Below are 13,774 nucleotides of genomic sequence, written 5' to 3' on the forward strand. Positions count from 1 at the left end.
TCCCCCACTTGCGCACTGTCTCTACCCCCTGTGTGCTGCCTGGAGCCCTGTGTGCTACCAAAGGCCCCATGTGCTGCCAGGGGTCCCATGTGCTGACTGGCACCCCGTTCGCTGTCTCTGCCCCTGTTTACTGCCTGGGGCCCTGTGCACTGCCTGGGACCCCTTGTGCTGCCTGGGGCCCCCATTCACTTCCTGGGGCCCCCGTATGCTGCCTGGGGCCACGTGTGCTGCCTGAGACCCCATTTACTGTCTCAGCCCCCCATATGCTGCCTGGTACCCTGTGCACTGCCTGGGGCCCCTGTGTGCTGCCTGGGGCCCCGTGTGCTGCCTGGGGCCACCGTGTGCTGCCTAGGACTCCGCTTGCTCTCTCTGCCCTCCTGTGTGCTGCCTGGGGCCCCTGTGTGCTGCCTGGGGCGCTGTTTGCTGCTTGGGACACTGTTTGCTGTCTCTACCCCCGTGTGCTGCCTGTGGCCCCGTGTGCTGCCTTGGACCTCGTTCACTGTCTCTGCCCTGTGTGCTGCTTGGGGCCCCATTATTGAGTGTATCACTCAATGGTTCTCAAAAGCCTAAAAAATATGATCCACAGCAGCCGGGGTATGAGATTAGCGAATTTACCATTTAGTCGAAGACTACTGACCTGCATATTGGACTGGAGTCTCGCTGATCGATCCACCCAACTCTAACGGTAATCCGCTTCGACACTGTTAGGGCTAGCGCAACGCACCAAATAATTAAATAGATAGAATAAGGTGCGTTCGCAGCCCGGGGTCCACCGTGCAGAGATGGAACCTGCTGCTAAGTAATGACGGACTATATGGCGGTACAATGAGAATACACACATGGGTTAACTTCACCCTGTATGAAGAAAGCAAACGCTGTTACGTTACAGGGTCACGGTAGCGCACAGAGAGCGCAAGCAAGGAACCACAGAACTCTATCCCAGGACACAGGATTAGAGTTCGTGTAGACCTATTGCTATTGACACCACAATTGGGGTATCAGAGTAACTAATATGCACAGAAGTGCGTGCTGTGCCACACTAGTGGACGCCACTAACCACCCAGACTTGGGTAAGGTAAGCGCTCTAATAGTGCACGGAGCTGCACTGGCGGTCACAGCAGTAGACGCTGTTTACATGTGGCTTTGTGCTGATAGCTTAGCCGGGTGCTAGATAGCAGACATCCACCTTTCGCGAGAAGTCATACACAAGGGAGGGGATGTTTAAAGAACGACTTGCACTCATCAACACACACACATTTTCAAATGTATAGTAGTGCATGGTAGTGCGGCCATGCAAAACTTTTATAGCTGCAGCAAGTACAGGACCTTCCCAGAAGGACCAATGGGAGTCTGCCACAGAAGAAGAACACGTTCAGGAACTTCCTAGAGGACCAATGGGATTTGCTTCAGTATCTAAGCATGTGACCCCTAACCTCCAATGGGAGGTCGTCCCGTGGGCATGCTTAGAAAGAGAAAAGCTGGACTTAGTCGTAGAAAGACCTGCTCTCTCCAGAATCGAGATGCAAACTGGGGACCCCGGTCACTGACAATTTTGTCCGGCATACCGTGTAGGTGAAAGATATGCTTGATGAACAACACTGCCAGAGACCATGCAGAAGGTAGCCATGGAAGAGGCACCAAGTGAACCATTTTGGAAAAATGGTCGGTGATCACCCAGATAATGGTGCAGCTACGAGACTTGGGTAAGCCCACCACAAAGTCCATCCCGACCATCTCCCAGGGCCTGTCCGCCACCGGCATGGGGTAAAAGCAACCCAGCTGGCCGTTGCCGAGGAGACTTGTTCTGGGCGCAAGAGACACACGCCCGAACCTAGTCTGCGACGTCACGAGCCATATGCAGCCACCAGTATGTCCTTTCCAGTAACTCAGATGTCCTTTTGGACCCAAAATGTCCACCCACCCTGGATGAGTGAGCCCAAGGGAGAACCTCCAGACGCAAACTGGATGGTACAAAAGTCTTGCCCGGAGGCACAGACTCTAGCGAAACCAGGGCCTCAGTTCTCAGGCTCTCAGTGGGGACAATAAACCGAAGCTCCTCTTCCTCCTCAGATGATACAACGGAGCGAGAAAGAGCATCGGCACGAATGTTCTTCTCCCCAGAGAGAAAATGGAGGGTGAAATGAAACCAGGAGAAGAACAAGGACCATCTGGCCTGGCGAGAATTTAACCGCTGGGCTGTCTGCAGGTACACCAAATTCTTGTGATCTGTGAAGACTTGGAAGAGAAAATGAGCTACCTCCAAGAGATGTCTCCACTCCGAGAAAGCCAACTTCATGGCTAGCAACTCCCTGTCCCCGATGGAATAATTCCTCTCTGCTGGTGAGAAGGTCTTAGAAAAGAAGAAGCAAGGATGCTTCCGACCTTGAGCATCCTTTTGGAAAAGGATTGCTCCAGCACCAACAGATGAGGCATCCACCTCAATTATAAATGGCTTATCTACATTGGGGTGATGTAGAATGGGAGCGCTAGCGAAGTGTGACTTAATGGAGTTAAAGGCCTTGGAGACCTCCTCAGACCACAAATTTGGGATTTGCTCCCTTCTTGGTGAGGGCAACCAAGGGAGCTACCAAAGTTGAGAAGTGTGGAATGAACTGGTGATAGTAATTAATGAACCCCATAACGCGCTGCACCGCTTTAAGAGAATGGGGTTCCTGCCAGTCCATCACAGCCTGTAGTTTGGCAGGATCCATAGCCAATCCCTGGGCGGAGATCATATAGCCTAGGAAAGTGTTATGTAGGCAATCCAGTGACACAGTGTGCCAGCAATCAGAGCACATACAGTGATTTGATAATAACCCAAAAACAATAGAACGAGCTCTGAGACGTGGAATCTCTGTAGACCGCAATACCTGAACCTATCCTAAACACAACTAAAGGCAGCTGTGGATTGCGCCTGTCACTACCTATGCAACTCGGCACAGCCTGAGGAGCTGACTAGCCTGAAGATAGAAAAACAAGCCTGACTTGCCTCAGAGAAATACCCCAAAGGAAAAGGCAGCCCCCCACATATAATGACTGTTAGCAAGATGAAAAGACAAACGTAGGGATGAAATAGATTCAGCAAAGTGAGGCCCGATATTCTAGATAGAGCGAGGATAGCAAAGAGAACTTTGCAGTCTACAAAAAACCCTAAAGCAAAAAACCACACAAAGGGGGCAAAAAGACCCACCGTGCCGAACTAACGGCACGGCGGTGCACCCTTTGCGTCTCAGAGCTTCCAGCAAAAACGAACAGACAAGCTGGACAGAAAAAGTAGCAACAAAAGCAAAGCAACACTTATCTAAGCAGAGCAGCAGGCCACAGGAAAGATCCAGAAGCTCAGGTCCAACACTGGAACATTGACAAGGAGCAAGGAAGACAGAATCAGGTGGAGTTAAATAACCAAGCAGCCAACGAGCTCACCAGAACACCTGAGGGAAGAAGCTCAGAAGCTGCAGTACCACTTGTGACCACAGGAGTGAATTCAGCCACAGAATTCACAACAGTACCCCCCCCTTGAGGAGGGGTCACCGAACCCTCACCAGAGCCCCCAGGCCGACCAGGATGAGCCACATGAAAGGCACGAACAAGATCTGGAGCATGGACATCAGAGGCAAAAACCCAGGAATTATCTTCCTGAGCATAACCCTTCCATTTAACCAGATACTGGAGTTTCCGTCTAGAAACACGAGAATCCAAAATTTTCTCCACAATATACTCCAATTCCCCCTCCACCAAAACCGGGGCAGGAGGTTCAACAGATGGAACCATAGGTGCCACGTATCTCCGCAACAACGACCTATGGAATACATTATGTATGGAAAAGGAGTCTGGGAGGGTCAGACGAAAAGACACAGGATTGAGAATCTCAGAAATCCTATATGGACCAATAAAACGAGGTTTAAATTTAGGAGAGGAAACCTTCATAGGAATATGACGAGAAGATAACCAAACCGGATCCCCAACACGAAGTCGGGGACCCACACGGCGTCTGCGATTAGCGAAAAGTTGAGCCTTCTCCTGGGATAAGGCCAAATTGTCCACTACCTGAGTCCAGATCTGCTGCAACCTGTCCACCACAGAATCCACACCAGGACAGTCCGAAGACTCAACCTGTCCTGAAGAGAATCGAGGATGGAACCCAGAATTGCAGAAAAATGGAGAGACCAAGGTAGCCGAGCTGGCCCGATTATTAAGGGCGAACTCAGCCAACGGCAAAAAGGACACCCAATCATCCTGGTCTGCAGAAACAAAACATCTCAGATATGTCTCCAAGGTCTGATTGGTTCGTTCGGTCTGGCCATTAGTCTGAGGATGGAAAGCCGAGGAAAAAGACAGGTCAATGCCCATCCTGCCGCAAAAGGCTCGCCAAAACCTCGAAACAAACTGGGAACCTCTGTCAGAAACAATATTCTCAGGAATGCCATGCAAACGAACCACATGCTGGAAGAACAAAGGCACCAAATCAGAGGAGGAAGGCAATTTAACCAAGGGCACCAGAAGGACCATTTTAGAAAAGCGATCACAGACCACCCAAATGACTGACATCTTTTGAGAAACGGGAAGGTCAGAAATGAAATCCATCGAAATATGTGTCCAAGGCCTCTTTGGGACCGGCAAGGGCAAAAGCAACCCACTGGCACGTGAACAGCAGGGCTTAGCCCTAGCACAAATCCCACAGGACTGCACAAAAGTACGTACATCCCGTGACAGAGATGGCCACCAGAAGGATCTAGCCACTAACTCTCTGGTACCAAATATTCCAGGATGACCAGCCAACACCGAACAATGAAGTTCAGAGATAACTTTAGTAGTCCACCTATCAGGGACGAACAGTTTCTCCGCCGGACAACGATCAGGTTTATTCGCCTGAAATTTTTGCAACACTCGCCGCAAATCAGGGGAGATGGCAGACACAATGACTCCTTCCTTGAGGATACTCGCCGGCTCAGATGAACCCGGAGAGTCGGGCACAAAACTCCTAGACAGAGCATCCGCCTTCACATTTTTAGAGCCCGGAAGGTACGAAATCACAAAATCGAAGCGGGCAAAAAATAACGACCAACGGGCCTGTCTAGGATTCAAGCGCTTGGCAGACTCGAGATAAGTAAGGTTCTTATGATCAGTCAATACCACCACGCGATGCTTAGCTCCTTCAAGCCAATGACGCCATTCCTCGAATGCCCACTTCATGGCCAGCAACTCTCGGTTGCCCACATCATAATTACGCTCAGCAGCCGAAAACTTCCTGGAAAAGAAAGCACATGGTTTCAACACTGAGCAACCAGAACCTCTCTGTGACAAAACTGCCCCTGCTCCAATCTCAGAAGCATCAACCTCGACCTGGAACGGAAGAGAAACATCTGGTTGACACAACACAGGGTGCAGAACAAAAACGATGCTTCAACTCCTGAAAAGCTTCCACAGCAGCAGAAGACCAATTAACCAAATCAGCACCCTTCTTGGTCAAATCGGTCAATGGTTTGGCAATGCTAGAAAAATTACAGATGAAGCGACGATAAAAATTAGCAAAGCCCAGGAATTTTTGCAGACTTTTCAGAGATGTCGGCTGAGTCCAATCCTGGATGGCTTGGACCTTAACCGGATCCATCTCGATAGTAGAAGGGGAAAAGATGAACCCCAAAAATGAAACTTTCTGCACACCGAAGAGACACTTTGATCCCTTCACAAACAAAGAATTAGCACGCAGGACCTGGAAAACCATTCTGACCTGCTTCACATGAGAGTCCCAATCATCTGAGAAGATCAAAATGTCATCCAAGTAAACAATCAGGAATTTATCCAGATACTCACGGAAGATGTCATGCATAAAAGACTGAAACACAGATGGAGCATTGGCAAGTCCGAACGGCATCACTAGATACTCAAAATGACCCTCGGGCGTATTAAATGCAGTTTTCCATTCATCTCCTTGCCTGATTCTCACCAGATTATACGCACCACGAAGATCTATCTTAGTGAACCAACTAGCCCCCTTAATCCGAGCAAACAAGTCAGATAACAATGGCAAGGGATACTGAAATTTAACAGTGATCTTATTAAGAAGGCGGTAATCAATACATGGTCTCAGCGAACCATCCTTCTTGGCTACAAAAAAGAACCCTGCTCCCAGTGGTGATGACGATGGGCGAATATGTCCCTTCTCCAGGGATTCCTTCACATAACTGCGCATAGCGGAGTGTTCAGGCACAGATAAATTAAATAATCGACCTTTAGGGAATTTACTACCAGGAATCAAATTGATAGCACAATCACAATCCCTATGCGGAGGTAGGGCATCGGACTTGGGCTCTTCAAATACATCCTGATAATCAGACAAGAACTCTGGGACCTCAGAAGGAGTGGATGACGAAATAGACAAAAATGGAACATCACCATGTACCCCCTGACAACCCCAGCTGGATACCGACATAGAGTTCCAATCCAATACTGGATTATGGGTTTGCAGCCATGGCAACCCCAACACGACCACATCATGCAGATTATGTAGCACCAGAAAGCGAATAACTTCCTTATGTGCAGGAGCCATGCACATGGTCAGCTGGGTCCAGTACTGAGGTTTATTCTTGGCCAAAGGTGTAGCATCAATTCCTCTCAACGGAATAGGACACCGCAAAGGCTCCAAGAAAAACCCACAACGTTTAGCATAATCCAAATCCATCAGATTCAGGGCAGCGCCTGAATCCACAAACGCCATGACAGAATACGATGACAAAGAGCATATCAAGGTAATGGACAGAAGGAATTTGGATTGTACAGTACCAATGACGGCAGACCTATCGAACCGCTTAGTGCGCTTAGGACAATCAAAAATAGCATGAGTGGAATCACCACAGTAGAAACACAGACCATTCAGACGTCTGTGTTCTTGCCGTTCAACTCTGGTCATAGTCCTATCGCACTGCATAGGCTCAGGTTTAATCTTAGACAATACCGCCAAATGGTGCACAGATTTACGCTCGCACAAGCGTCGACCGATCTGAATGGCCAAAGACATAGACTCATTCAAACCAGCAGGCATAGGAAAACCCACCATGACATCCTTAAGAGCCTCAGAGAGACACTTTCTGAACAAAGCTGCCAGCGCAGATTCATTCCACAGAGTGAGTACACACCACTTCCTAAATTTCTGACAATATACTTCTATATCATCCTGACCCTGGCACAAAGCCAGCAAATTTTTCTCAGCCTGATCCACTGAATTAGGCTCATCGTAAAGCAATCCGAGCGCCAGGAAAAACGCATTTACATTACTCAATGCAGGGTCTCCTGGCGCAAGAGAAAATGCCCAGTCCTGAGGGTCGCCGCGCAAAAAAGAAATAATAATCAAAACCTGTTGAATAGGATTACCAGAAGAATGAGGTTTCAAGGCCAGAAATAGCTTACAATTATTTTTGAAATTAAGAAACTTAGTTCTATCACCAAAAAACAAATCAGGAATAGGAATTCTTGGTTCTAACATAGATTTCTGATCAATAGTATCTTGAATCCTTTGTACATTTGTAACGAGATTATCCATTGAAGAGCACAGACCCTGAATATCCATGTCCACACCTGTGTCCTGAAACACCCAAATGTCTAGGGGAAAAAAAAGACTGAACACAGAGCTGAGAAAAAAAAATGATGTCAGAACTTCTTTTTTCCCTCTATTGAGAATCATTAGGTTGGCTCCTTGTACTGTTATGTAGGCAATCCAGTGACACAGTGTGCCAGCAATCAGAGCACATACAGTGATTTGATAATAACCCAAAAACAATAGAACGAGCTCTGAGACGTGGAATCTCTGTAGACCGCAATACCTGAACCTATCCTAAACACAACTAAAGGCAGCTGTGGATTGCGCCTGTCACTACCTATGCAACTCGGCACAGCCTGAGGAGCTGACTAGCCTGAAGATAGAAAAACAAGCCTGACTTGCCTCAGAGAAATACCCCAAAGGAAAAGGCAGCCCCCCACATATAATGACTGTTAGCAAGATGAAAAGACAAACGTAGGGATGAAATAGATTCAGCAAAGTGAGGCCCGATATTCTAGATAGAGCGAGGATAGCAAAGAGAACTTTGCAGTCTACAAAAAACCCTAAAGCAAAAAACCACGCAAAGGGGGCAAAAAGACCCACCATGCCGAACTAACGGCACGGCGGTGCACCCTTTGCGTCTCAGAGCTTCCAGCAAAAACGAATAGACAAGCTGGACAGAAAAAGTAGCAACAAAAGCAAAGCAACACTTATCTAAGCAGAGCAGCAGGCCACAGGAAAGATCCAGAAGCTCAGGTCCAACACTGGAACATTGACAAGGAGCAAGGAAGACAGAATCAGGTGGAGTTAAATAACCAAGCAGCCAACGAGCTCACCAGAACACCTGAGGGAGGAAGCTCAGAAGCCGCAGTACCACTTGTGACCACAGGAGTGAATTCAGCCACAGAATTCACAACAGGAAAGGTAAGGACTCCTGCTTGAACACACACTTCTCCAACTTGGCATAGTTCGAGGAGGTCGAAGACTTTGCAAACATCTCTCCGGTGGGAGTCAATATCTGGAGAGTAGATGGGAATATCATCCAGATAGACTACGACCGAGGTGGAGAGCATATCTCGGAAGATTTCGTTCACAAAGTCTTGGAAAACGGCTGGGGCATTACAGAGCCCGAAGGGCATCACCAGATATTCATAGTGCCCATCCCTGGTGTTAAAAGCCGTCTTCCATTCGTCCCCCTCATGGATGCGAATCAGGTTGTAAGCACCCCGCAGATCTAATTTTCTAAATACCCTTGCTCCCCGAAGCCTATCAAAGAGCTCAGATATCAGGGGCAAAGGATACTTATTCTAAATGGTGATGGCGTTAAGACCCCTGTAATCTATGCATGGACGTAGTTCCCCATTCTTCTTCTGCACGAAGAAGAACCCAGCCCCAGCAGGTTACACTGACTTTCTAATGAATCCTCTTGCCAAATTTTCCTTGATGTACATTGCCTCCATCTTCGGGAGAGATAACAGATAGACTCGACCCCGGGGAGGCTCAGCACCAGGCAAGAGGTCAATAGGACAGTCATAGGGGCGGTGAGGCGGAAGGGTCTCCACAGCTCTTTTGGAGAACACATCTGCATAGGGCCAATATTGCTTGGGGAGAGAGGATAGATCTGCGGGTACCTCAGTAGTAGCAACCTGAACACATTCCCTCTGACATCTACCCCCACAAGATTCACGCCATCCCAAAATTCTGCCTGTGGACCACTCAATATGAGGAGAGTGGTACCGTAGCCAAAGCATTGCCAAAAGGACCTCGTCAATTCCCTCAGGAATGACGAGCAGAGATATAATCTCCTGATGAGATGGTGACATGGACAGAGTGAAAGGGATGGTCTGGTGTGTTATCTGTGAGGGCAGTGTCGACCCATTTACCACTAGTACGGTCACTGGTTGAGCTAACATTACCAGGGGAATTGCGTGACATTGGGCGAAGGCAGATGACATAAAATTGCCCTCCGGCCCAGAATCCACACAGAGCTCTACCGAGTGGGAAAGTGAGCCTATAGTAATTGTCCCCTTAAAGAACAATTTGGAGGCAAACGTCGCCGTGTCTAGTGTACCTCCACCTACCACTAGATGCTGACATTTCCTCGACCGCTGGGAACATCTGGTGGCAAGTTGTCCTGACTGCTGGCAACCAGGACAAACCTGGAGTGTACGGGACTTAGATCCCGCTTGTGACACTACCATAGGCTCATGTGACTCAGAGGCCTGGACTGGAGATTTCAAAGGTTTGGCGAAGGAGCCAGCCGAAACCTCTGCCTACACTGGGCTCGCTCTAACCTCCGCTCGTGAAAACGGAGGTCAATACGAGTGGACACTGCTATTAACTCTTCCAGTGTGGCAGGAATCTCCCTAGTGGCCAGAGCATCCTTCACATGGTCAGCCAGCCCCCTCCAAAATATCGGAATAAGGGCTTTATCCGACCACTCCAGCTCAGATGCTAGGGTTCGAAAGTGGACGGCAAAATGGCTGACCAAGGGCGAGCCCTGAGTCAATGCCAACAGTTGGAGAGCTGTATCATGGGTGACAAGAGGTCCTAAAAAGACCTGTTTCAGAGTGCTCAGAAACAACGGAGCATTCTGCACCACATGATCGCCACGCTCCCACAGTGGCATAGCCCACTCCAACGCCCTGTCCGACAGGAGAGACACAATAAATCCCACCTTAGCCCACTCTGTGTGGAAACGTGCGGCCAGAAGCTCGAGATGAATAGAGCACTGACTCACGAAACCCCTACAAGATTTACTATCACCAGAAAATTTTTCTGGCAGCGGGAGGTGAGATAGAGTCGGAACAAGGGTGGCAGTGGACAAGGTTGGTGCAGCCACACTAGCAGCCTGAACAGCAAATGCAGTTACATCCACAGCTGAGGTTGTGCGCTCCAGAGCCGCCAACCTACCCTCCAGCTGCTGGATGTACTGCAAAGATTGCTGTTTATCTGTCATTACTAGCCAGACCCTGGCGCTAGTACAATGTTAGGGCTAGTGGAACGCACCAAATAATTAAATAGATAGAATAAGGTGCGTTCGCAGCCCGGGATCCACCGTGCAGAGATGGAACCTGCTGCTAAGCAATGACGGACTATATGGCGGTACAATGAGGATACACACATGGGTTTACTTCACCCTGTATGAAGAAAGCAAACCCTGTTACGTCACAGGGTCACGGTACCGCACAGAGAGTGCAAGCAAGGAATCACAGAACTCTATCCCAGGACAGGATTAGAGTTCGTGTAGACCTCTTGCGATCGACACCACAATTGGGGTATCAGAGTAACTAATATGCACAGAAGTGCGTGCTGTGCCACACTAGCGGACGCCACTAACCACCCAGACTTGGGTAAGGTAAGCGCTCTAATAGCACACGGCGCTGCACTGGCGGTCAAAGCAGTAGACGCTGTTTACGTGTGGCTTTGTGCTGATAGCTTAGCCGGGAGCTAGATAGCAGACATCCACATTTCGCGAGCAGTCATACACAAGGGAGGGGATGTTTAAAGAACGACTTGCACTCATCAACACACACACATTTTCAAATGTATACTAGCGCATGGCTGTGCGGCCATGCAAACCTTTTATAGCTGCAGCATGTACAGGACCTTCCCAGAAGGACCAATGGGAGTCTGCCACAGAAGAAGAACACCTTCAGGACCTTCCTAGAGGACCAATGGGATTTGCTGCAGTATCTAAGCATGTGACCCCCAACCTCCAATGGGAGGTCGTCCCGTGGGCATGCTCAGAAAGGGAAAAGCTGGACTTAGTCGCAGAAAGACCTGCTCGCTGCTAAACTCTGCTGGCTACAAGCACAGAGCCTGGAAGGGCAGCAGTAACCAGTCGTCCAGTATTATCCTGAGCTAGACGCTCTGACCGACGTCTCCGCTGAGCAGACTCCACTGCGACTGGAGAAGAATGGGAGACCGCAGCGGAGATGGTTCGAGATTCCCCCCGTGCAGAGGCAGGAACTCAACACCTAACAGACACATATATTAATAAGTATTCAGAACACACTCATAACAAGAAAAACTATCGAAGACAAATTTCCATTACAACTTTAAAATGAGACAATTTCTGTGTCCTTTGGGTTTCTCACCTTGATGTTTGTTATCCCATCTGCTTTTATTAGCTCTTGGGAAAACATTGAAATTCTTTTATTTTTCTATTTAACCCACTGCTTCTCTCAATACCACTCTTCATTCATTCATAAAAATAACCCTGACATGTTCACGTTATTCTCTCCACTTGTATAGTTTGCTAGATAAATTATTTACATGCATCATCTTTCACTGGGGGCAAGGATTTTATTGTACCTATTATGAACAGTTGTAGAGTATATTTAACTCCTTCGTACTTATATACGTAAAAGGCAGCAGATTATACTGACAATCTAGTACAATCATTGATATAGTTATTAGCACCTTAAGGAAATAATGTTATTTTTATACAAATGTAAAAACTTAGTTACAATTTAGACAAAATCAAGTTTCTTAAATCAATTTTACTGATATCTTGAAATTAATTAATTTTGAAAAAAATACATGGAACATAAAAATATGAGTATGGTGACCTCTTTCATCATTAGTGGGATCTCAGATGAGCCTTTGTTGCAATTTTTTGTTTTCCTCCTGGTTCTGTTCATTTATCTAATCACTCTCGTTGGTAACATAACCATCTTTCTCCTCATTTGTCTGGATTACCATCTCCATACACCCATGTACTTTTTCTTGGCCAACTTGTCTATTTTGGACATCAGTTGTTCTACAATCACTCTTCATAAAATTCTTACTTCTTTCATATCGGGAGATCATTCTGTCTCAGATCTTGAATGTGTTGTGCAAATTTTTTCCTTTTTGTCTTTGACTAGTGATGAACTATTGCTTTTGACAGCTATGAGTTATGATCGCTATATTGCTATCTGTAACCCTTTACGTTATCTCCTCATCATGGATTCTAAACTTTGCTGCCTTCTGGCCTCTTTATGTTGGGTTATTGGTTTACTTGAAGGCATACCACTTTTTATGGGGATCTATAAATTAACGTGTTTTGTGTCCAACAAGGTAGACCACTTCTTCTGTGACATTGTACCTATCATGAAGTTGTCATGCAGTGATACATCTTTTCTTCAATTGTATATTTTCACTGAAGGCGTGTTTCTTGGTGGTTTCACCCCATTTGCCCTGACATTCATTTCTTATATCTTCATAATTAGCACCATCTTGTCTATACGTTCTAGCACTGGCAGACGTAAAGCCTTCTACACGTGCTCCTCGCACCTTACAGTTGTCATCTGTCTCTATGGTTCTCTCGTCTTCCAATATCTCAGGCCAACTTCCTCCATCAATTTAGATTCCAGTAAATATTTCTCTTTATTTAATACAGCTGCAGTCCCTATACTGAACCCCCTGATCTACAGCTTAAAGAATAAAGATGTGAAAGCTGCTATGAGAAGAAAAATGGGAATTACTGCTGGGTCAACCCAATTGCAAGACCATAATTGACATGTGAAAACCATTATTCTTATACCTTAACCATATAGCAAGCATAATAATTGTAAGCTCAAATAACTTAAAGGATTTTATTCATTGACTGTATATGCGATTCCAAACACTCTGTGGACAATTATATTCTCAAACAACATTTTAAAGTAACTTTGTACTACCCAGCTTAAAGGATTTTCCAATCAGGGCAAAACATTTGAAAGCAATGCAGTCTACCTAATACTAACATTCTGTAATGAAGGCAATGTTATGAATTGGTACTGCTGGTTGGTCCGAAAAATACATTGTGGTCCACTTATCTCGGTGTTCTGTTGAAGAGTCTCATGCCGACTAGATTCTCATCCACTTTTCTCAGTGTTCTGTTGAACAGTTACATGCCGACTAGATTCTCATCCACTTTTCTCAGTGTTCTGTTGAACAGTTACATGAAGACTAGATTCTCATCCACTTTTTTCAGCGTTCTGTTGAACAGTTACATGCCAATTAGATTCTCATCCACTCTTCTCAGCGTTCTGTTGAACAGTTGCATGCTGACTAGATTTTCATCCACTTTTCTTAGTGTTCTGTTGAACAGTTGCATGCTGACTAGATTCTCATCCACTTTTCTTAGTGTTCTGTTGAACAGTTGCATGCTGACTAGATTCTCATCCACTTTTCTCAGTGTTCTGTTGAACAGTTACATGCCAGCTAGATTCTCATCCACTTTTCTCAGTGTTCTGTTGAACAGTTACA

The 13,774-nt window shown here is 46.8% G+C and overlaps 1 protein-coding gene across 1 annotated transcript; it reads left to right on the top strand.

Moving 5' to 3' along the window:
• The first annotated feature begins 12,082 nt into the window (after positions 1-12,082).
• LOC138666221 (olfactory receptor 6C1-like) lies at positions 12,083-13,042 on the top strand. The gene has a single exon (XM_069754458.1). It carries the CDS (start codon positions 12,083-12,085, stop codon positions 13,040-13,042), a length of 960 nt encoding a protein of 319 aa, XP_069610559.1.
• The last annotated feature ends 732 nt before the right edge of the window (positions 13,043-13,774 follow it).

The sequence above is a fragment of the Ranitomeya imitator genome, chromosome 2 (assembly GCF_032444005.1).
Source record: "Ranitomeya imitator isolate aRanImi1 chromosome 2, aRanImi1.pri, whole genome shotgun sequence".
Taxonomy (NCBI): domain Eukaryota; kingdom Metazoa; phylum Chordata; class Amphibia; order Anura; family Dendrobatidae; genus Ranitomeya; species Ranitomeya imitator.

Coding starts and splice junctions, on each gene's coding strand:
- LOC138666221 (XM_069754458.1), top strand. CDS start 12,083: ATGGAACATAAAAATATGAGTATGGTGACCTCTTTCATCATTAGTGGG.